The sequence below is a fragment of the Paramisgurnus dabryanus genome, chromosome 10 (genome assembly GCF_030506205.2).
Source record: "Paramisgurnus dabryanus chromosome 10, PD_genome_1.1, whole genome shotgun sequence".
In the NCBI taxonomy this organism is placed as follows: domain Eukaryota; kingdom Metazoa; phylum Chordata; class Actinopteri; order Cypriniformes; family Cobitidae; genus Paramisgurnus; species Paramisgurnus dabryanus.
In genome coordinates, this window is record NC_133346.1 from 15437502 (window position 1) to 15462199 (window position 24698).

At 35.8% G+C, this 24698-nt stretch overlaps 2 protein-coding genes across 4 annotated transcripts in view; one reads left to right on the top strand and one right to left on the bottom strand.

Annotated features, from left to right (window-relative positions):
* cadm2a (cell adhesion molecule 2a) overlaps nucleotides 1–24698 on the top strand; it is a 679060-nt gene that overhangs the window by 402852 nt on the left and 251510 nt on the right. The gene's annotated exons all lie outside the window — the stretch shown is intronic.
* On the bottom strand, nucleotides 17206–19147 carry LOC135779768 (uncharacterized). Its single transcript, XM_065290667.2, has 5 exons — nucleotides 18878–19147; nucleotides 18425–18802; nucleotides 18163–18290; nucleotides 17955–18061; nucleotides 17206–17804 (listed from the first exon to the last, which is right to left on the bottom strand). Exons 1-5 carry the CDS (start codon nucleotides 19023–19025, stop codon nucleotides 17672–17674), a joined length of 894 nt encoding a protein of 297 aa, XP_065146739.1. The 5' UTR covers nucleotides 19026–19147; the 3' UTR covers nucleotides 17206–17671.

Genomic DNA, 24698 nt, shown 5'->3' on the forward strand with positions numbered 1-24698 from the left:
GTCATTTCAACTTACTATTAATTATCTTGACTAGAGATGAGTTGTTTTAACTTATAAAATGAAGTTGATTAAACAAAAAATTTAAGGTAGCAATTTTTTTTACAATGCACAAACACACAAACAAATGCACAATTACATACAATCAACTTTACTGATAACTTATATTTTTTAGAATATATTGTGTGAAAAACAATGTATTTATTGTTAAGTTTATATAAACACACACACAAATAATACACACAAGATTATATTAATATACACACAAATTAATCAACACAAGTTTATCTATACACACGTCGGGCAATCTGATATACGTTAACTTGCATGTTTTTGGATTGTGGGATGAAAACGGAGTAAATTCATGTTAACACTGCACTGTAAAAAAATTCCGTAGAAATTTCAATGTTATTGCAGCTGGGTTGCCGGTAATTTACCGTAGATTTACATTTATGTTATTTACTGGCAAGAGTTTGTTCAAAGTTAAATAAATTTCAAATATTAACAAGTCTTTATCTTTACAGAATAAAACTATACAATAACAGCCTCATGCAAAGCATTCTGGGAACCAGAAATCATCATCAACCTTTTTCTGTTTTTTGGTCCAGATTTTGTTTCCCAGAATGTTTTGCTTGATGCTGTTTTTTTGTTTTACTCTGTAAAGATAAAGGGCTCTATCTTACACCCGGCGCAATGCAGCGCAATGCGCGACGCAAGTGTCATTTGCTAGTTTCCACCCTGCGCAATTGTAATTTTCACGTTTAGCGCCGCGTTGTTTAAATAGCAAATGCATTTGCGCCCCCTTTTGCGCCCATGGGCGTTCTGGTCTGAAAACGAGGTGTGTTCAGGCGAATTGTTGGCGCGTTGCTATTTTGAGGAAACTAAAATAGACTACGCCATTGACCAACAAAAACCTGGTCTAAAGTCTAAAGTCAATGGCGCAATGTGTTTTATGTTATTTAAAGAGCGCATTAGTAAAATGCGCCTATAAACGGGGGACAACGCGGGTTTGCTTATCACAAATTACATGAATGCGCAGCAGCACAAAAACGCTTTTAATTGTGAAAGATTAAAGGATTGAATGTAAAAGATTATTATTGAGTCTCTTGGACATAAATGAGGACTAATTATGAGACGTTAGAAGGCACAAAGAGCTGCTTCACCTGCAGCCTGGTAAGTAAATAAATGTTTTGCTTTAAACAAATGCATCTGTTTTTAAATGTTTTTTTTTAATGCTCCTCACGGATTTATGGATGACTCTGTACCTGCGGATATGGTAAGATGAGAAACATTTTTAAGTAATGCTTAAAAAAACTCTTTGCTAAAAAAATGCTGTCCAGAGTGCTGAAACGTGAGGGGAGGGAGAGCCGTTTGTAAATTCTTTATCTCCTGTTTGTTACAAATAAAGTATTTTTAGAGTACAAACCTTATCTTACATAGCCTACTTGTAAATTATTTTTTGATGATATTGGATAGTCATACATTTAAAGCAATTGCCTGCTTTTTACTTCCATGACTAAAAGAAAACGGGTTTTAAAGGTTTTAATAAAAACAATTTCAATACAAGTGAAAAACAACACAATTATTTAACATTAATCTTAAACTGGGGATCTTCTTCCTCCGCTTAGTTTTTCAGTTTACAAAGTCCGTCATCTAAATAGGGATTAGACATAGCGCCAGCGCAACTTGCTTTTAAAGGGGATGAGAGCTGAGTCTCTCATTGGTTTACTGCACATTACGCCCAAAATACTCCCACTATAATAGGACCTACCCTTTTCGACCATGCGCTCGGCGCACAAACCATTTTTCCCGTCGTTAAATTAGCAAATGTGCATTCGGACACGCCCATTTAGACGTTGCGCTGTGCGCTTTAGACAATGCGCTTAGATCGTTAAAATAGGGCCCAAAGACTTGTAAATGTTTAATTTTCATTTAACTTTGAACAAAATGTTGCCAGTAAAAAACATAAATGTAAATCTACGGTAAATTACCGGCAACCCAGCTGCAATTTCTACGGATTTTTTTTACAGTGTGGAACTTATACAGTATACATTTGATTTTAAGAATTCTCAGAGAGTATAAAATGATTTAAAGTTTACTGAATGAACTTCTTATTTAACAACTCATTTTAAAATCTTTCTCTCACAAATCAATTTATAATTATGAGTACATGGATAATCAGCCCACCCTGTTGAATCAAACACAACACAGTCTTCATCCCCTTCATTACTGTTGGGTTCTCCAGACCTCCAGAAGCTGAAACAACAGATCATCATTAGATCTTCAGTGTTGTTATCTGTGTGATATGATACTGACTGTGAGAATCATTTATTGGGTAATAATCAGTTAATTTAGTGATTTCTTACCCATAGTTCAGTGTGCTGCCATCAACCCATTTCCATCTGCCCTCCTCAGCACTGTCAGACAAACCAATCCAGAGTCTGTCATTACCATAGTTGCTAATGAAATCCTGAGAATATAAAATAACACATTTGTATTATAAAAGGCTGTAGTATTTGTTTTACTGACCTCCGCAGCTACAAAACTTGTTTCACTCACTTGTTCCTCTTTGTTGTTAATGATGATCAGATCTGCTCCTCTCTCTCTACAGTATCTTCTACTCTCAGTCCAGCTCTTCCAGTCAGATGAAGTGAAGTACAAACTGGATTTATAGTAAATCCATCCATCTGTAAACACAAACAGTTTAGCTATTAGCACATCAATCACTCTTGATTTTTATAAGTTATGAGACTTTAACCAAACGTTTATTTTTATACAGTATTTTTAATGTTTGCATAGTTTTAGTGAATTTCAAGATTACCTGCTGCATTTAGAGTCCTCCACAGTTCATTTATCTTCTCTGTTTGTTTGTTATTGTTGATTAATAATTCATCCTTTTCTTTTGTCATGGTTATGTATTTAAACAGTAGCTGATCTCTCTCTTCTGTGATGTTGGTATAGTTGGTTAGTAGCTGGTCTCTCTTTTCTGTTATGTTGGTATATTTGGTTAGTAGCTGGTCTCTCTCTTTAGTGAGGTTTTTGGTCTTGATGTGACACTGTTGATTGTTTGTATTGATGAGGACACACAGCACTATGACTGCAGTCAGTAGAAGAACACACAGCAGCACCAAACACACTGAAACTGATCTGTAACTTCTGTTCATCACACGCTCACTTCCTGAAGATGACAGACGACAAAATGTTATCTTCTTTTGTGTTGCTTTTAGGCAAGTAAATGAAAGGCATTACCTGTAGACTGAAGTGGTGGTTGTCTGTTTGTATTGGTGTCTGTCTGTGTCCTGAAATCGTCTCCACTCTCATAGTTGTCCAACATCATCTTCACTCTCTCTCTGTCTGTTCCCTGGATCTCAGTATTGAGCACATTGTAATATTTAACTTTAGATATTTCAGATCTTTTACACTCAAACATAGTGGATATGTGCTGAAGATAAAAGTTCTTCCTATGAAGTTGTCTGCTCTTCTCTGACTTCTGTTTTTACACTGATGAGAATGATGCAAGGAAACTTAACTGATCTGATACCAATGTGTGAAGACCAAGATCTGTTTACTCTGCAACTACTAGGGTGTGACATGTATCTCTGTGCAGTTAGCATAAAGCCCGTGCGATTTTAAATAGTGCTTTAGGATTGTTTCTTGCCACACTGTGCGCTCAAGATCGTAGTTAAGTCCATGTAACACCGTATGATCTTAGTTTCAATCAATGTCAGACTGTACGAGTTTAAAGACTTTTAACGTAGTTTTACGTTAACGATCAGCGACAGCTGGGCAAACACGCTGAAGCAAAGACTAGCAAACTAAAACAACATCTAGTGTTCATTTTAATCATGACTTGTCTCGAGCATAAAACGAAGAAAAAATGAAGGAGACAAGTACCTGGCATTTGTATTTCCAGCGCGATTTCTTCCTTTTTTTATCCTATCATGGTACAGTGGCAATGACATGTTGTACAAGCACTCTTTGTCACTCCATAACCCCACAAGTTTCTTGTTCTGTTGTACAGTCCACTTGGCTCTTTTTGACATTTGTCTGCGTTGGTTTGTTGTTGTCACACTAATTCTATGCTTCTATTGGTTCTTGATCTGCCAGTTGTCGTAGGGAGATTTCACACAGCAGGATTGTGTCTCAAAATTTCTGTCACTGCCAGAATTTTGTCGGAGGATAATTTTGATCACAACGGTCATTAATCGGTGTTCTGTGAACATGTCAAACTATCGATCATAGATGGCAGATTTTAGCCTAGGATTCCAGGAATCTTTTAGATTTCAAAATGTTTAGCTAAATCGTGGCTGAATTTACATAGCATAGAAGTTCTGCCTCTTCTAGCCTTTGTGATTCATTCCTTTGCTTTTTTAGAGACAAAATAAAATCTATCTATGACACCTTTTCTTCTAATCTGGTCGGCTCTGCACCTCACTGGCCTCCACCTCATTTTATAAAGCATGTCCTATCTAGTCTCACTCTTATCACCCCATCACTAGTTAACAATCTTATTACACGTTCAAAGTCATCTACTTGCCAGCTAGACATGGCACACACAACACTTTTCAAAAGCTGCCAATCTGCCATCTCACCTCCTATTACCCACATGATCAACTGCTCTATAACCTCTAGTTCTCTAACCTCTGGACACAGCACAGAAACAGCTCTATTAAAAATCAACAATGATCTTCTTACCACTTCTGATTTGGATGCATCTCTTTTCTGATTAACAGCTGTTTTCGATACTATATCTTATCAAATACTAATATCATGGCTGTAATCAATTGACATTACTGGTACTGCTTTATCTTGGTTTACATCCTACCTCACTGACAGAAAATATTTTGTCACCCTTCGAAATTTCAAATCTTCTCTCTGTTCACTCTTACAAGGTGTCCCTCAAGGATCTATCCTTGGTCTGGTTTTCTTTATTGTCTATCTTCTACCTCTTGGTGAAATTATTCATAACCATGGTGTCAGCTATGCTAATGACCTTCAAATTTACATATCAGTTTGCTCTCTCTCTCTGCGCTCCCCATTGACGAGTTTTCTGTAATACCGCAATTATCCACTAGATCGTATGCTCTTACCCAATTTATAAAAAGACTGAAGCTAAAAGTTATTTATTAGTTTTCCCTGTATGGTTTGATAATCATTCTGAATCTGATCTCTAACAAAATTCCTTCACAAAAATGCAATTATTTCAGCTTTTTGCAAAAAGAAATTGTATTTTGGAAGAAAAGATCATTGGAAACACCAGGCTAAAAGCTTAATTTTGCAAGTTTAACCCATTAACCCATGAGTTTAAATCTGGTGTTGTGTCAGTCAGATTTTCTGCTACAGACAGATGCCGCCTCCTAAGTGGTTAGTGTAGAGTGATGTTGCTTTCAGACAATAAAAACAAAACACTTACATTTTCTGATGATGATTGGTTAGGACAGTCTACAGCCCTTCCTACAACCAGAGCCATTACAAAACATATCCCACCTCAGATTTTATCCCATGTATAAATTGTAGTAAAATATGACTGATGCCACTGACTAAATTCTGATTGGGTGGGCAAGACAGACTTTTGGGTGGGCCCAACCTTGCCCATGCCTAGAGCCGGCCCTGAATAACAGTAAAATTGCAATGTTAGACAAATGTTGTACTGTTTCTGTAGTGGAACTGCAGTTTTAATAGCCTGTCAATCAAAGAAGCGGGTAGGACACCGAGCCAGGCTGACCACTCTTAAAGAAAAGATTTACACATCTTTGTGCGTTAGGCTTTTAACACATTATGTGTAATTTTAACACATTATGTGTCATTTTGTGTTGATTTTGTGTTAAAATATAAGACAAGTTGTGTTAAAATGTGTTGTTTCAATAATAACACAGAAATGGGTGGATTCTGGTGGACGCATTATGTGTGTTGTCCCAGAATGTTTTGTTTTTAACACATTCGTTCTAAGAGTGTAGATAAAAATGTTGCGCAAAGAACATAAAATTTCTTTCAAAATAAATCTTGGTGTTTAGGTCAGATAGATCTTCATTTGTCCTCAATGTTTTTGTATTGTTGTAATGCTCAATTTAAAATATTTTCTCACAAATAAATTCAAATGCTGCATAACATAAATAATCAGACCACACTGATAAATGATTATCGACACAGTTTTCATCTTCGAGTCCTTGAGGCTGTGTAGCCTTCCAGAAGCTGAAACAACAGATCATCATTAAATCTTTAGTGTTGTTTTCTGTGTAATATGAAACTGACTGCGTTTTTACCCGAAGTGGTTGTTTCCTTTTTGTATTATATCATCTTCACTTTCTCTCTGTCTGTTCCCTGAATCTCAGTCTTGAGCACATTGTGATAAATAACATAAGACATTTCGGATATTTTACAGTCAAACATCATGAGCATGTGCTAATGTTGCTGCTCTGCTCCAATCTTCTTTATAATTCTGTTTTAACGCTTCTTAGACTGACACAGTGGAATGGAACTGATCTGAGATCAATGTGTTAAGTCCAAAATCATGTGACCATTAAGATGAAAAAGTCGTTTAGATCTTTAGCTATAATGTGTAAAGTGCATCTCTGTGCCATTAGCAAACATGCATTTGCAACTGAAACAATAATTTGAGGTTTAAGGTGAGATGTAAAATTTTTTTTTTTTTTATCTCTTTGCGCCTTTAAAGTCACACCAAGTCAAACTGTACATGACAAACATTAAAGACCTGTTTCAGTTTGCTGCATCGCTATATGTATATTTCATTGGTTTAACGCTTGTACTAGCAGGTACTGTACAACAACCATACTGTATGTGGTCAATATGTGATGTACAATCTCAGAAAAAAAGGTACAAGAAGGTACAAAAGTTGTCACTGGGGTAGTACCTTTTTTAAAACTAAACTTTTGTACATAAAAAAGTGCAAATTGGACATCATGTACCAAAATGGTACATATTAGGACTTTTTTTTAAAAGATTTAAAAGTTTGTACCTTTTTTCTAAGAGTGTATGATCATGTTATATCCAGCAAGTAGAAGAGAAGTTCAGAGCCACGTATAAAGTGTTGCATGTATGCAAATTACACAGATTACGTAACAGATTCTGCCCAGTGCTACACAGATTGTGTAACAAGATTGGACAGTTAACGTGACATAAATCTGAAACACAATCATGAGTGAATACAAACAGGAGTTTATTAAGCTAAACTACTAAAAAAACACATTACATCTAACTAAACAAAACACAAGCATACAAACATCAAGAAAACAGAAAAAGACATGGGTTAAGGAGCGGTCAGTTAATCAAACATAAACGAACCATCAGTTTTAGAACCAGCACCTTAATTTAAATGGGTTTTGTGTTTAAAGGTGCCATGTGTACAGTTTTGAAAGATCTATTGACAGAAATCCAATATTTTAAACATACTGTACAGTCAAGAGCAGACTGAAAATAACTGATGTGAGATAAAGATGCAATTAGACGTCATGTAAGCAGCAAACATTAACTCACAGATGTCAAAATCATATTTGATTGTGACATACTGCACAACTAGTGTCATAAAAATTGCATTACAGGTCTGTTCTAGTTTCCTGCATTGGTCTGGTCTGTTTCCTGCAAAACAAGCTGCTTTTCAGTGAAATTCGCATTTTGGATTTCAAATATATAATTTAGGTAAATTGTGTAGGTCTGAAAATATTTTTTTTTTTTGTGTGGGTGTGTAGTTCGGCAAGCACAGTAAACATCACAAGAATCGAAAAATGGATAGACTGGAGTGAGACTGAGACCAGTAACATTGATCCACTTACCCATAAAAGTTTTCTTTTGGCCAATGCAAATAGATTTTTTGGACTTTTGGCCAATCACAATTAAGATGACAGCATCCTTGTTTTTTTTTACACTGCTTTTTAGAAAAGCACAACAGTATTGTTAACTGCTCTTATATTTTTCAGTCAGCAAGCAAGTGAAGTAGTGTTAATACATTTGTTTTCACTTGAAGCAAATCTTGTATGTTCACTTGTCAAGGGTACATCATAATGCCTTGTTTACATGTTAAAATAGCAAAACATACTTACAGTAAAGGAAGCCCCAAGACTCACATAAAGTCTTTACATTCATAAATGTGTCACAAGGTATGCAACTTGTTTTACTGTGCAATTCATAATTCATCTCGTCTTCTCTCACAAATCCATTTATAAGCTGTTTTACATGAATAATCATACCATACTGAATTAAAAGACGTAACACAGTTCTCTTCTTTTTTACCGTTGGGTTCTCCAGACCTCCAGAAGCTGAAACAACAGATCATCATTAGATCTTCAGTGTTGTTTTCTGTGTGATATGATACTGACTGTGAGAATCATTTATTGAATAATAATCAGTTAAATTTGGTGATTTCTTACTCAGAGTTCAGTGTGCTGCCATCAACCCATTTCCATCTGCCCTCCTCATCACTGTCAGACAAACCAATCCAGTATCCGCCCCCACCAGTCTCCTTAATAAAATCCTGAGATGATGAAATCACATTTATTTTATAACTTATAGCAGTTTTTGAATGACCTCCTAAATTAACAGCAACAGCAGATACAGAACGTCTTTCACTCACTTGTTCCTCTTTGTTGTTAATGATGATCAGATCTGCTCCTCTCTCTCTACAGTATCTTCTGCTGTCACTCCAGCTCTTCTTCTCAGATGAAATGAAGTACAAACTCGAATGATAGTAAATCCATCCATCTGTAAACACGAACAATTCAGCTGCTACAGTATTTTGTCTGACCACACTGAACGACACAACTTATAGGCTAGTATAGTGTTTGAAAAAAAATCACTATTAACCGCATCCTTTACACTTTTTTATATTTGTGTTTTAGTTGTAGTTCAACATTACCAGAAAGATAAGTCCACAGTCCATTTATCTTCTGATTCAACTGTTCACTTAGTTTAGTGATATTATTGTTCTTGGCAATTAATTCATCTCTCTCTTCTGTGAGGTTTTTGGTCTTGATGTTAAACTGTTGATTGTTTGTATTGATGAGGACACACAGCACTATGACTGCAGTCAGTAGAAGAACACACAGCAGCACCAAACACACTGAAACTGATCTGTAACTTCTCATCTTTACACACTCATTTCCTGAAGATGACAGACGACAGAATTTTGTCAATCTTCTATTTGTTTTTAGGCAAATAAATATTGTCATTACCTGTAGACTGGAGTGGTTGTTGTCTGTTTGTATTTGAGTCTATCTGTGTCCGTAAGTCGTCTCCACTCTCATAGATGTCCACCGTCATCTCCTCTCTGTCTGTTCCCTGAATCTCAGTCTTGAGCACATTGTGATAAATATCATCAGACATTACAGCTCTTTTACCCTCAAACACAGTGAATATGGGCTAAAGTTCTTCCTGTCTTCTCTGTCTTCTGTTTTTACACTGATGAGAATGATGCAAGGAAACGGAACTGATCTCAGAGCAAAGGGTGAAGACCAAGATTTGTGTGAGAGAGTAAAAAAGTGATATTTAAATTGTTAAGCACCCACAGAAATGCACTAGATATTCCAGTGTGTTGTGTATTCATGTATTCAACCATAAGCGGTCGCCAGGGACGTCGTTAGGCCTATTTTAGGGGGGCTGAAGCTACCCCAAAATGTTCCTAAGCCCCCCTAAATGACAGGGCTCTCAAGTGTCACGCATTGAGCGTGACAGTCACTCATTTCGGTCTTTTGTCACGCACTCCCGCCACACATTGTATTTCTCACGCAGAAAACTATTTATAATATATTTAATATATGCCGCAGGCCCGCAGCGCACAAAAGTTATCTGGTCGCGCCGCTCTCACTATGGAAACCGGCAGGAATCAAGCGCGTATCCCCTAGAGCCTGCCACTTATCAGCCAATCAAAAAAAAAGAAATAGGCTACACAATAGCCAATCAGAAAATAGCACTATTGTATCTGGGTAAGATTTAACGCAACAACCAATGAAAGGCGTCATGCTGCGTCAAGTTTCGTCTCCTCCCCTGATCTGAGTCAGCAGCATGGATTTAGCGCGTTTATCAATCCGCAGGGGGCCGAGCAGAGCGAACATCAGTAGTACAAGGTGTGTGCAGGGCGGACTGGCCATGTTGACCTGGCGGCTGTTCTGACCCGCCGTGCAGTCGTCTCAGGTTGACATGTGAAAGAGAGAGAGAGACAGACGCAGCGAGATGCTGCAAAATCAATCACAGAAATATTCTCCAGGAAGGGAGCAGGTCAGTCACCAGTAAAAGCACGCGTCTATATATTGCTTATTAACGTAACAGGTTTTAAAGTCATGTGCTGGCGTGATGCATTGCATTATGTACAGTTGTTGTACTGAACGCATCAGGCAGATCATTTCATGCAGCGAAACACCAGGTGATTGTGAAGTGTATCCTTTTATAAAACTAGTTTTTTTTGTGGAAAAACTGGATCAAACGTGCAAATTGAGCTTTTAATGGGCATTTCACCTTATATTTGCAGTAAAATAGCTTTTTTAAAATCTAATAATATAATTAAATTATAGCTTATTAAATATGTTTGTTTCATTTCATTTAAAATATTAATATTTTAACATTTGAACTCCTTCCTTTTAAAAAGTGTAAGGCACCTGTGTATTTGTCTTTGGTATGGTAGTATAATGTGTATTCCTAGTAAGTTTTTGAGGGTTCAACATGGTATTTTTAATATTAGCTTGGCTTGGTTTACCTATCTTAACATTTTAAACAATACTAAAACGTATCAACAAGTAAAGTAAAATAAAACAACAAGTAAAAGAAAAACGTTTTGATTAAACTATATCAGAAAGTAGTAAGTACCCATCCAGATTGTTTTATCCATTGTGGTAGCCCTTGCTTATAAAAAGGTTGGAGACCCCTGACCTACAGTATAGACATAGGGGCTGTTTCCCAAACAGGGCTTAAGTCTTGTTCAAGACTAAAATGCCTGTTTGAGTTTTAGTTCTTAACTAAAAGTAGCTTGCACTAACATATCTTAAAATACATCAGTCACGTTGTTTTGTCTCAAGATGCACACCTGTAATATTTTTGTGCTTGTAAAAACTACATAAACATCCTAATATAACTAAGGCCTTGTCCTGGCTTAATCTAAACCCTGTCCTGAAAACCACATCATAATGCATCTTGACAACTCAGTATTAAGGTAGATCACTTGTTGGTCATTCCCCTTTTCTAAATTTTAGATCTGTATAATTTCCAGATTAACACAGTGGCTATCAACTAATAATATTAACCTATAAGATTAGCAAATCCGGTTTATGTTTACATTTATGTGAACACACACATTTATCTTATTTTCTGGTTAAAAGTTTATTTTGTCAAAAAAAATCCTTGGCTAAGGTTTCTATGTGAGCATAGAAATGCAAACAGTAAAATGATGTGTTTGTACTGGAAATGTGTACGTGTATTTACACAGTGAATAATGAATCAGGAAGTCTTCATTGTAAAAAAATCTCCATTCCCAAATGAACATTTTCTAGTCCCATATATGACACACAGGGAATACAATGGAATAGTGGATTGCAATAAGGTTAGTAGTATACAACCTAATAGTTAAATAATATTTGGGGTGGTGGGGGGGGGTATTTGGAGGGGTGTCACTCTTGCCTGTCTTCAAAACTTGAGAGCCCTGGTCAATAGCTTACCTGGTAAAGAATGCAGTGATGCCAATTTTTTTCTATTTCTTGTACTGCTTTTTCTCATTTGTTTAACTTACCAACTTTTTAGCTGTCTGACCTCTGTTTATGGACATTTTGGATGTTTCATGTGACCAATTTGCAGATAGCATTTAAGTCATTGCTTATAGAATAACTAATCAGGAGCAAAGTCTGGCCTAAATTCCCCCATGCAGCTTTGATGTGTCTAAAAGCTAACATTACAGTAACTTTTATTTAACAGAGTAGAAATGGAAGAGGAGGATATGTCTGTCATGTTTTACTTGTTAACATCTTGGTTTCTTGACTGGTTGTTGACATAATTGTAACTCAGATGTGAGTGCAAAAATTTTGCAAACACAAGTTACAAATACTCTGTGGGCTGAGCCCCCCCTGTCTTCCAATCCTAGTGACGTCCCTGGCGGTCGCCCTATGACATCAAAGTATCGCAAGATTAAGTCAAGAGCATTTATTTCTAAATGTGTGAGTGGAATATCGCATAGCTGGAAAAAGCTCTCAGCCAATCAGATTTAAAAACCAGAAAGAACTGTTGTGTAATACTGTTTAAACTACAGCCTGCACAGCAATGATTACAACATAGGCCTATTCCTTATGTTAATCACGTTGTTGCACAATATCAAACACACACACACACGCACGCACGCACGCACACACACACACACACACACACAAATAAATAAATACAATTCAATCAATTGACTGGAAAGCTTTATTTTTTACAATATATTGTGTTTAAACATTTTTTACATAATAACAAGATTGAAATGATTAAACTGAAGTTTAGCTGTAGAAAATAACATTCTATTTATTTTTTTATTCTTAACGCCATTCCAGCATATATGGCTACATTATTTGCACAAAAAAAAAAAAACGGTTAATCCATTCACAAGTTAATTCAAACAAGTTTATCTGTACACACAAGTTAATCAACACATCTACAGTAAATAGTACTTAAAGTGGTTCACTGGCTCGTAATCATAAGGGAATCATTTTTAGTGCTAAACATCACTTATGTAGAACCTGTGTAGCATTATATTGTGAGTTGAACCATAAGTGGTGCTACAGTATAGTCACATATAGGTGCAATATGGGTACTCTGTAGCACTAAAATGGTTCCCCTATGATTTGAGCTTTTAGTACTATTAAGCACCATTTTTTTGAGTGTATGCACATGTCAGGGAAGGGCAATTTGACATCTCCAATTAAATTTTTTTCACGATTGCTATGACAGATTTTTCAGCACTTTTAACAATTTTCCAAAACTCATATCGCACCAACACACATACAACTGGCAAAATCGTTAATTCCATGCTCAAAATCACACATAGCAAACTAAACTCTCAGAGTGTTTAACAAAACACTGTAAACATGTTAAAAGTACTGAAAAATCTATTGTAAAAATGTTAAAAAACTGTACCCTAACTTGCATAATTTTTGGAATGTGGGAGGATCTGGAACAGAGACAGTATACATTTGATTTTAAGACTACTCACTGTACGTTCACACCGCTGCAGACTTGAGCTTCCAAAGAAGCTCAGGCCACCCGGTCAAGGACGCTTGTCAAAAAGTACACATGCCAGTACATTGTTACTGACCAGGCCATACATAGAATAGAAACACATTCAATTGCTCAATGACTTTATAATAAAGATAATTTCATAGTAGTGCAATGTGATTTCAAACACAATATGTAACAAAGCAAAAGATAAATGAAACAATTTTATATAAGTATGCTTCTAAATACAAATATCACTTTTGCAAAGATTTATTTTACATATTTTTTTTAAAAAAAAAGATTATTCAGATAAAAATAGCTCTTCCTTGATTTATTATGGCATTCATCAGGGATTAATGTTAAAGCTCCAAAATGATATCCCTCCATCATTAAAGCAATCTTTTAATGTAAATATGTCAATTTTTAGTGTCAATCCATATATATTTTGACAACCATCAATGCACTGTTTTTCTGTTGCAGGTATAAAGTAGGATTACTAGAGTTTACTAACAGCCAGCGCAAACAAAAAACTAAACAAAAATATTATGGAAGTATTGTGATAAAAGAAGAAGAAAATACAGTATTGCTGGTAAGCACACAGTTGACGGTACTCACTGATTTCCACCGCATTTGTTTTTCCTACTATGGGAGTCAATGATTGCAATCAGCCGTGTGCTTATGATCATTTATTAAAATATTGACTTTTGTGTTCAGCTGAAAAAAAAAACAATTCATACAGGTTTAGAACAACATGCGGATGAGAAAATGATGCAATTTGGTGCACTGTCCCTTTAAGAAGGGGAGCCTTGTTTAACCACTTGAGCCATACCAGGAAAAGCTGCCACACACTCACATATTTACCAGCACGAATGCTCTTTTAAAACACTTTATGTGTATATTCATGTCACAGACACTTAAAACAAGTGCATAAGTACTACAATAAACAAAGACAAATCATTGGTGATCGCCAACACCACTCTCCTCTGTTGTTTCAGCTGTAGTGACAGTGCATTATTTTTTTATTTTTAAGACTGGAACAAAGGCAGGGGTGTTAATACACCACTGATGATGAACTAAACAAGACACATGTGATGACAAGTGGAACAGAGGAGGAGCTACTTTAACATCATTATAATGAATAACTTAACTGACATCATAATAAAACGGATAATGAACTAAAGCAAAACATGAGGAAAAAACAAGCAAACTATAGGCATAACTACTGAAACTACTGTACCAAACACATGTATATTGTGCCAGAAGTTGGTTCTTTATACAACAATGAACTACAGCCTGCACAGCAATGATCACAACATATCAGTTACGTCATACAATACTCACATTGATACTAAATACAATCAAATTGATTGTAGATTTAAGATTCATGTCTCTCACAAATCCATTTTAAACATTTTTCACATGCAAAATCATTCCACACTGATGAATAAGACTCAACACAGTTCTCTTCTTTTCCACCATTGGGTTCTTCAGTATTCCAGAATCTGAAACAACAGATCATCATTAGATCTTCAGTGCTGTTTTCTGTGTGATATGATACTGACTGTGACAATCATTTATTGGATAATAATCAGTTAAATTTAGTGATTTCTCACCCAAAGGTCAGTGTGCTGTTATCAACCCATTTCCATCTGCCCTCCTCATCACTGTCAGACAAACCAATCCAGAGTCCACCCTCACCCAAGTGATCCTTAATAAAATCCTGAGAAGATGAAACAACAGCACAATTATATTATAACTTTAAGCGGTTTTCAACTGACCTCCCATAACCAATAGCAGCTACAAAACTTGTTTCACTCACTTGTTCCTCTTTGTTGTTAATGATGATCAGATCTGCTCCTCTCTCTCTACAGTAACTTCTGCTCTCAGTCCAGGTCTTCTGCTCAGATGAAATGAAGTACAAACTAAATTGATAGTAAATCCATCCATCTGTAAAAACAACCAGTTCAGCTGCTACAGTAAATCTTTACTCTGACCACACTGAACTTTAAAACTTTTAGTAGTGCTTGAAAGATAAACTGCATCCTTTCAATTTTAAATATTTGTTTAGTTATTTGGTATAGTCAACATTACCATGAAGATGCGTCCACAGTCCATTTATCTTCTGATTACATTGTTCACTTAGTTTAGTGATATTCTTGTACTTGGTTATTAATTCATCTCTCTCTTTTGTGATGTTGGTATATTTGGTTAGTAGCTGGTTTCTTTCTTCTGTGAGGTTTTTGGTCTTGATGTTAAACTGTTGGTTGTTTGTATTGATGAGGACACACAGCACTATGACTGCAGTCAGTAGAAGAACACACAGCAGCACCAAACACACTGTAACTGATCTGTAACATCTCAACTTTACACACTCATTTCCTGAAGATGACAGACGACAGAATTTTGTCAATCATCTATTTGTTTTTAGGCAAATAAATATTGTCATTACCTGTAGACTGGAGTGGTTGTTGTCTGTTTGTATCGGTGTCTGTATGTGTCTGTAAGTCATCTCCACTCTCATAGATGTCCACCGTCATCTCCACTCTGTCTGTTCCCTGAATCTCAGTCTTGAGCACATTGTGATAAATATCATCATACATTGCAGCTCTTTTACGCTCAAACACAGTGAATATGTGCTAAAGTTCTTCCTGTGTATTTCTCTGTTCTTCTTTGTCTTCTGTTTTTACACTCATGAGAATGATGCAAGGAAACGGAACTGATCTCAGAGCAAAGTGTGAAGACAGATCTGTGTGAGAGAGTAAAAATGTGATAAGACTCAAATCAACGTTTTCTATGTGAGCACAATTACTTGTGAAAAGAATATGCTATGCTTTATATGACATTTAACCAGTCTATTAAATTACCTTGATGGGAAAAACAGAATCAGGGTTTGGTTGTAATAGCGGTAAATCCACCAAATGAAGCCATCTGTAGTACATGAAAAGTAACTGTGTGTTACACATACACAAACAGTTTAGAAGCAATAAAACAAGATTTAGATTTATGTAATTTTATATCTGTGATAATTGTGTGAATTAACAGGCATGTGTCAGGAGAGCTATGCTGCAGACACATAAAGTCTTCTGTGGTGTTCATGAGCTGACAGACTCTAACATTAACCATAGTCATGGTGTTCCCGGGGGTTCTCGGGGGCCTTGAGCACCCACATAAATTGTTAAGCACCCACAGCAATGCACTAGATATGCCAGGATGTTCAACCTTAAAGGAATAGTCTACCCTTTTGCTATATTAAATTATGTTATTACCTCAATAGACGAATTAATACATACCTATCTTTTTTCAATGCGTGCACTGTACAGCGCGTTGTGAATGTGTTAGCATTTAGCCTAGCCCCATTCATTCCTATGGTACCAAAAAAAAGTTTTCTTTTGTGGCACCATACTTACTGGTATAACTCCTCATGTAGCAGTCTTTAAATAGGGAAAACACGGAAGTGTTTGGTGGCTTCCCTGTTTGGTACCATAGGATTGAATGGGTCTAGGCTAAATGCTAACACATTCACGATGCGCTGTACAGTGCACGCATTGAAAAAAGATAGATATGTATTAATTCGTCTAAGTTGAGGTAATAACATAGTTTAATATGGCAAAAGGGTAGACTATTCCTTTAAGCGATCGCCCTATGACATCAAAGTATCGCAAGATTAAGTCAAGAGCATTTCTTTCTAAATGTGTGAGTGGAATATCGCAAAGCTGGAAAAAGCTCTCAGCCAATCAGATTTAAGAACCAGAAAGAACTGTTGTGTAATACTTTTGTAACTACAGCATACACAGCAATTATTACATTTTAATCACATTGTTGCACAATATCAAACACACAAATAAATACAATTAAATGGAATTACTGGAAAGCTTTATTTTTACAATATATTGTGTTACATTTTTTATGCATAATAACAAGATTGAAATTGAAGTTTTGCTGTAGAAAATAATTTAACGCCATTCCAGCATATATGGCTATATTACTGATAAAAAACAAACAAAAAAACTGTAAATCCATACACAAATTAATCCACACAAGTTTATCTACACAGATACAAGTTAATCCACACATCTACAGTAAACAGTACTAAAAGTGGTTCACTGGCTCATAATCATAGGGGAACCATTTTTAGTGCTAAACATCACCTATGTAGAACCTGTGTAGCATTATATTGTTCTTTGTTGAACCATAAGTGGTGCTACAGTATAGTCATGCTTTAGCGCCACTTATGGTTCTACAGAGGTGCTATATGGGTGCTCTGTAGCACTAAAATGGTTCCCACATGATTTGAGATTTTAGTACTATTTAGCACCATTTTATGCACACGTCAGGGAAGGCCAATTTGACATCTCCAATTAACCTAATTTGCATGTATTTTGGAATGTGGTAGGAACTGGAACTTATACAGTATACATTTGATTTTAAGACTACTTGGAAAGTCTAAAATGATTCAAAGTTTACTAAATGAACATATATGTCATTTAAAAACTCATTTTAATATCTTTCTCTCACAAATCCATTTAAAAGAATGAGTACATGGGTAATCAGCCCAACCTGTTGACTCAAACAGAGCACAGTCTTCATCACCTCCATTACTGTTGGGTTCTACAGATGCCCAGAAGCTGAAACAACAGATCATCATTAGATCTTCAGTATTGTTTTCGGTCTGATATGATACTGACTGTGTCAATCAATTATTGGATAATTATTCATATTAGTCTGGGACTAAACTTGAGCCCTTTCTGGGAAACCAGCCCATACTGATTTCTCACCTAGAGGTCAATGGGCTTCCATCAACCCATTTCCATCTGCCCTCTACGTCACTGTCAGACAAACCAATCCAGAGATTGTCCGTACCATAATTGTTCATAATAAAATCCTGAGAAAATAAAATTGCAAGTTTGTATTATAAAAGAACGCTGTATTTTGTTTTACTAGCCTCTGATCACCAGCAGCAAATACAGAACTTGTTTCACTCACTTGTTCCTCTTTGTTGTTAATGATGATCAGATCTGCTCCTCTCTCTCTACAGTAACTTCTGCTCCCACTCCAGGTCTTCTTCCCAGAAGAAATGAAGTACAAACTGGATTTATAGTAAATCCATCCATCTGTAAACACAAACAGTTCAGCTATTAGCCCATCAATCACTCTTGATATTTATAAGTTATGAGACTTTAAGCAAACATTTATTTTCATACAGTGCTTTTAATGTTTGCGTAGTTTTAGTGAATTTCAAGATTACCTGCTGCATTTAGAGTCCTCCACAGTTCATTTATCTTCTCTGTTTGTTTGTTATTGTTAATTAATAATGCATCCTTTTCTTTTGTCGTGGTTATGTATTTAAACAGTAGTTGGTCTCTCTCTTCTGTGATGTTGGTATTTTTGGTTTGTAGCTGGTTTCTCTCTTCTGTGATGTTGGTATATTTGGTTAGTAGCAAGTCTCTCTCTTCTGTGATGTTGGTATATTTGGTTAGAAGCTGGTCTCTCTCTTCTGTGATGTTTTTGGTCTTGATGTTAAACTGTTGATTGTTTGTATTGATGAGGACACACAGCACTATGACTGCAGTCAGTAGAAGAACACACAGCAGCACCAAACACACTGTAACTGATCTGAAACTTCCTGAAGATGACAGATATGAACTTAAGCTTCATCTTATTCCTTTTTGTTGCAAACAAATGAATGTTATCACAGTACCTGAACACTGAAGTGGTTGTTGTCTGTTTGTATTGTAGTCCGTCTGTGTCCTGACATAACCATCATTCTCATAGATCATCTCCTCTCTTTCTTTGTCCATGGTCTGAATCTCACTCTTGTGCACATTTTCATAAGTATTTTTAGACATTTTAGGTCTTTTATATTAAAACACTGTCAAATTATTCTTTGATGAATGTTGCTGTAGCTCCTTGTATCTTGCTGTTCTGTTCTGTTCTGCTCTGTCCTGATCTGCTTTTCTGTTTTAACGCTAGTGAGACTTAAACGAATAAAGCAGAACTGAGATCAGAGTGTAAAAATTAAACTCATGTGACTAGTATGAACAAAAATAGTTTTGATGTGTTAAACTGTTGCTGTGTATCTTCAACATCACATTCAGTTGTAAAAATAACGGTTTCTTTAATGGTTCTCCTGTTTTCAACTGGCCAGTAAGCAGAAACAGTCTCATGCAGCCATTGTTTGTACAGTAACTGAAGCACAGTGGACAACTAGATGCACGTTGAAAAACACTAAAGCAAAATTTCCCATGAAAATGAATAAAAAGCAGCTAGGAAAAAAGGTGACATTCAGACCACACTGATAAATGATTCACAGCACAGTAAAACAGCAAATGTTGAAACAACAGATCATCATTAGATCTTCAGTGCTGCATTCTCTATGAAAGGCCTTTATCAGTCAAACACTGATGTGTTCCTGTTTAATGTTCTTCTTTTGTAGTTCCTTGTAAGATGGCTGGTGAGTTTGTTCTGTTTTAAGTTACAGCATCCTATAATGACACAAGGAAATGAAACTGATATGCGTTTATTGCACGAAGTCCAAATTCATGTGGCCAATGTACAGAAATAGTTAAGAGCTCTTCAAAAGTGTGTTTCTTTTTTAAGACTTCAGTGTGACTGCCCACTTTTGTGATTGACAGACTACATGTCTTTTAACCTCACAGCTAATGCTTGCATATACATTGGGTTTATTAATACAACAGACACCCAATCAATCACAACTACACTGTAAAACCAAACAGTAAAGCAAAATGAGATGTAATCAATCAATCAAAAAGTAACGCGGGGCAAAAGAAACCATGTGATTTTCTCTGAGCCCTGATAACATTTGCATCCCAAACTCTGACAGCATCTTTAGTACACAAACCCTTGACAGACCTGATGAATATATCGCATTATTTCGTCACCGTTTTCCGTGTGTAGGTCTAGAAAGCTGTTTTCAACCATGATAAGTAAATTTCTAAAGTGGTCATTTTTTTCTTATAACGCGTTGTGTTACTCTTTTCATCTGTTACAATACTAAGCAATCTACAGGTTATTTAGTGCTCCAACACATCCTGAAGGTTGACTTCTCTGAGGTTTTCAAAATAAAAGTAAATCAGGTTTAAATTCGAGGACATCCATTTTGTTACTTTTCTCCTGCTGCTAATATGGTTGTATATGTTGAAAATGTATATTATTTTAATTTGATTTTCATAGTGTTCAAACTGTTGAACGAAGCATCAGTTTTAGAACCAGCACCTTAATTTAAAGGGGTTTTGCAATGTGTACATTTTTTAAAGGAGCTATTGACAGAAATCTAATATAATTTACACACTGTAAAGTCAAGGGCAGACCAAAAATAACTGATGTGAGATAAAGATGCAATAGAACTTTTGCGAGTCGACGTCACAGTTACGTCACGCGCGCATGTGGTGGCAGAAAAACAGTGGAAATGAATGAGACGCGAGTGAAACGAACAATATAACTCACTAGAAAATGTTTTGTTGTGCTGTTGAGTGTCAGAATAGGAATGCCAAAATAGATGACCTTCATTTTTATAGTATATCGTCGTCGAAGACACCATTTGAAGATAAACGTAGGTGTTTATGGTTGCAATAAAAGCCCTGAACCGGACAGACTGGAGTGATGAAATCATCTGAAAATCTTTTAATTATTTGAATAGAAAATAATTAGAGAAGATATCCGGTGTTCTGTCGAAGTCTGATCCCTCTATGTGTTTCTTATAGCGTTTTCATCACGTTACGTTTATAATTTATTTAGAAAGATTAAAGATTTTAATTAGTTCATAATATCAATAATATTACCATTTATTAAAGTTTTCGTATTTTTTTTTCATTTTCTATTACTTCTTTTTACCATATATCTTAGCCTATGTCTTCTTCCTGTTTGTTCTAAATTATGATGTTTACTAATAAATATATAAACATAGCACACACACACACACACACACACACACACACACACACACACACACACACACACACACACACACACACACACACACACACACACACACACGATGTAAAGTGTTAATAATATATAAACAGGCCTATACAAATTAATTTGTATGTAAACATAATAGTTTTAGATCAAACACGTAGGATAAAAATATAAGGAAGAAATTGAAAACAGGAAATGATTAAATGTTTAATAAATGATATTATACAGAATACATGATAGTATTGCTCTTATAAGTACTTCAGAGATTCATACTGTAAAAATAATTGATTTACCAATAAAGAACAATACATATACATTACATACATGCAAGCATATCAGGCCAAGCCATTAAAACTTTTAATTTATTTAAAAAATAAACGTAACTTGGTGAAAACGTTATAAGAAACATTACACTTAAGAGAAATATAGGGGAAACAGACTTCTACAGAACACCGGATCCTTAAAAATCACAGTTTAATGCTTAAACACTTCACACAGCTATTGAGAAGCATTCACTTTCTGCCACCAGTTGGGCTCCGCCCACAAAAAAGTCATCTCTGTTTGCAAACACGCAAAAGGTCTATTGGACATCATGTAAGCAGCAAACAGATAGATGTCAAAATCATCTTTGATTGTGACATACTGTACAACCAGTGTCACAAAAATTGCATTACAGGTCTGTTCTAGTTTCCTGCATTGTTTTGGTCAGCAGTTAGACTAACAAAATTAAACTATCTGTGGTCAACTTCATACCTGCAAACAAGCTGTGGTGGGGGAGGGGGTGGGTAGTTCGGCAAGCACAGTGAACATCACAAGAATTGATAATGAATAAACAGGAGTGAGACTGAGACCAGTAACGTTGAGCTGTCTTACCCATAAAACTTTTCTTTTGGCCAAAAAGAAAGAATCTTTTTTAACACCATTTTTCGAGGTAGAAATCTTAGCACAAAAGTTTTGTTAACTGCTCTAATATTTTCCAGTCAGCAAGCAAGTGAAGTAGTGTTAATAAATTAGTTTCACTTGAAGCAAATCTTGTCTGTTTACTTGTAAAAAGTGCGTCACAATGCTTTGTTAACATGTTAAAATAGCAAAATATTATTACGGGGGAAAAAAACAAGACCCACATACAGTTAACATTCATAAATTTGTCACAAGGTATGCGACTTGTTAAACTGTGTAATTCATAATTCATCTCTTCTTCTCTTACAAATACATTTTAGAGCCGTATTACATGAGACATCATACCACACTGATGAATATAACTCAACACAGTTCTCTGCTGTACCACCATTGGGTTCTTTATACCCCCAGAAGCTGAAACAACAGATCATCATTAGATCTTCAGTGCTGTTTTCTGTGTGATATGATACTGACTGTGAGAATCATTTATTGGATAATAATCAGTTAAATTTAGTGATTTCTCACCTAGTGGTCAGTGTGCTGTTATCAACCCATTTCCATTTGCCCTCCTCATCACTGTCAGACAAACCAATCCAGAGTTCGCTCCCACCTTCCTTCTTAATAAAATCCTGAGATGATGAAATCACATTTATTTTATAACTTATAACAGTTTTTGACTGACCTCCTACAATAATAATAATTAACAGCGACAGCAGCTACAGAACTTGTTTCACTCACTTGTTCCTCTTTGTTGTTAATGATGATCAGATCTGCTCCTCTCTCTCTACAGTATCTTCTGCTCTCAGTCCAGCTCTTCTTCTCAGATGAAATTAAGTACAAACTGGATTGATAGTAAATCCATCCATCTGTAAACACAAACAGTTCAACTTCTACAGTATTTTTTCTGACCAGTTTTTTTGTGTTTTAGTTGTAGTTCAACATTACCATGAAGATGTGTCCACAGTCCATTTATCTTCTGATTCAACTGTTCACTTAGTTTAGTAATATTTTTGTTTTTGGCCATTAATTCATCTCTCTCTTCTGTGAGGTTTTTGGTCTTGATGTTAAACTGTTGATTGTTTGTATTGATGAGGACACACAGCACTATGACTGCAGTCAGTAGAAGAACACACAGCAGCGCCAAACATACTGTAACTGATCTGTAACTTCTCTTCATCACACGCTCACTTCCTGAAGATGACAGATTACAAAATTTGGTCATTGTTTTATTTATTTTTAGGCAAATAAATGAAATTCATTACCTGTAGACTGAATTGGTTGTTGTCTGTTTGTATTTGAGTCTGTCTGTGTCTGTAAGTCATCTCCACTCTCATAGATGACCACCATCATCTCCATTCTGTCTGTTCCTTGAATCTCAGTATTGAGCACATTGTGATAAATATTGTCAGACATTGCAGCTCTTTTACCCTCAAACACAGTGAATATGTGCTAAAGTTCTTCCTGTGTATTTCTCTGTTCTTCTCTGTCTTCTGTTTTTACACTGATGAGAATGACGCAAGGAAACGGAAAGTGTGAAGACCAAGATCTGTTTATTGTGTAACTACTAATGTGTAACAAAAACATAAAACTAATGTTTAATTTGCTTTTTTTTATTAATTGCCTTTTATTTATTAGATAAATACAGTAAAGAGCAGGCAGGAAATTACAGGAGGAGGGTAAAGATGTGATTAGACTCAAATCAACTTTTTCTATGCGAGCACCATAACTTTACATGTCAAAAGAATATGCTACACTTTATAAGACATTTAACCAGTCCTTTAAATGACCTTGATGGGAAATCCCGAATCAGAGTTCTGTTGTAATAACGGTAAAAACCACCCAGTGATGCCATCTGTAGTCAATGTGGGAATTTTGAGATCATGTGACATCTAACAAGTACAAAAAAGTAGCTTGTGGAAAGATCCCCTCCCACCCACACAAACTCAATGGATTAGGGATATGATGTCTTGTCTCTCCCTGAAAAAAAAAAGGGCATTCATTAAGTTCATAAGGGTCAGAAAAACAATTTGTCAAGTTGTGGCACCCTTTTATTGACTATGTTAACAGGTCTGATTAAATAACGCCCTTTTATTGCTTTTTTCTCTTTTTTTCCTATTATTATTATTTTATTATTTTTTTCCTTCTAAGTGTAAGTGCATTTATATTCTTTTATGGCTGGAGGTTGTTTGTTGATGCTCCGTTTTTCTATCTGAATTAATGGACAGTATGAACGCTACGCTAGCTACTTGATGGTGAGGGTTGGGGGATTGTTGCATGTGATTTATAATATAAATATCAATAAAAAACTTTGGAGAAAAAAGTTGCTTACATTTAGATTACATACTGTATGATAGTTATTGTATGATCATTCATTTAACTTTATATCTGTGATATTTCTGTGAATCGACCATAAACTGTAAAAAAAGATGGACGTAGTGTGACATCACCCATGACATCACCCATAGGTTTCTGAAGATCGTTTTTGAAGCTTAAAGTACAGTTTCTGACGTCGCTTTCTTGGCCGCGCGTCACTGCCGAGGGGCAACTTTCCGATCTCTCCGATGAAGCCAATACGGAAGTGATTTAAACTGTAATTCATCGACTGGCCGCTAGAGGCTGGCTCCGAAAAGGAGTCAATTCCCATAGACCTCCATGTTAAAATGGCCAACTTTACAGCAGAAAAT

Excerpts from the sequence above, each read along its gene's own strand:
- LOC135779768 (XM_065290667.2), bottom strand. The coding sequence starts at position 19,025 with ATGTCTAAAAATACTTATGAAAATGTGCACAAGAGTGAGATTCAGACC. Across the intron at positions 18,291-18,424 it reads GAGGACTCTAAATGCAGCAG|ATGGATGGATTTACTATAAA; the intron begins GTAATCTTGAAA and ends TTGTGTTTACAG. Across the intron at positions 18,062-18,162 it reads TTAACAACAAAGAGGAACAA|GATTTTATTATGAACAATTA; the intron begins GTGAGTGAAACA and ends TTATTTTCTCAG.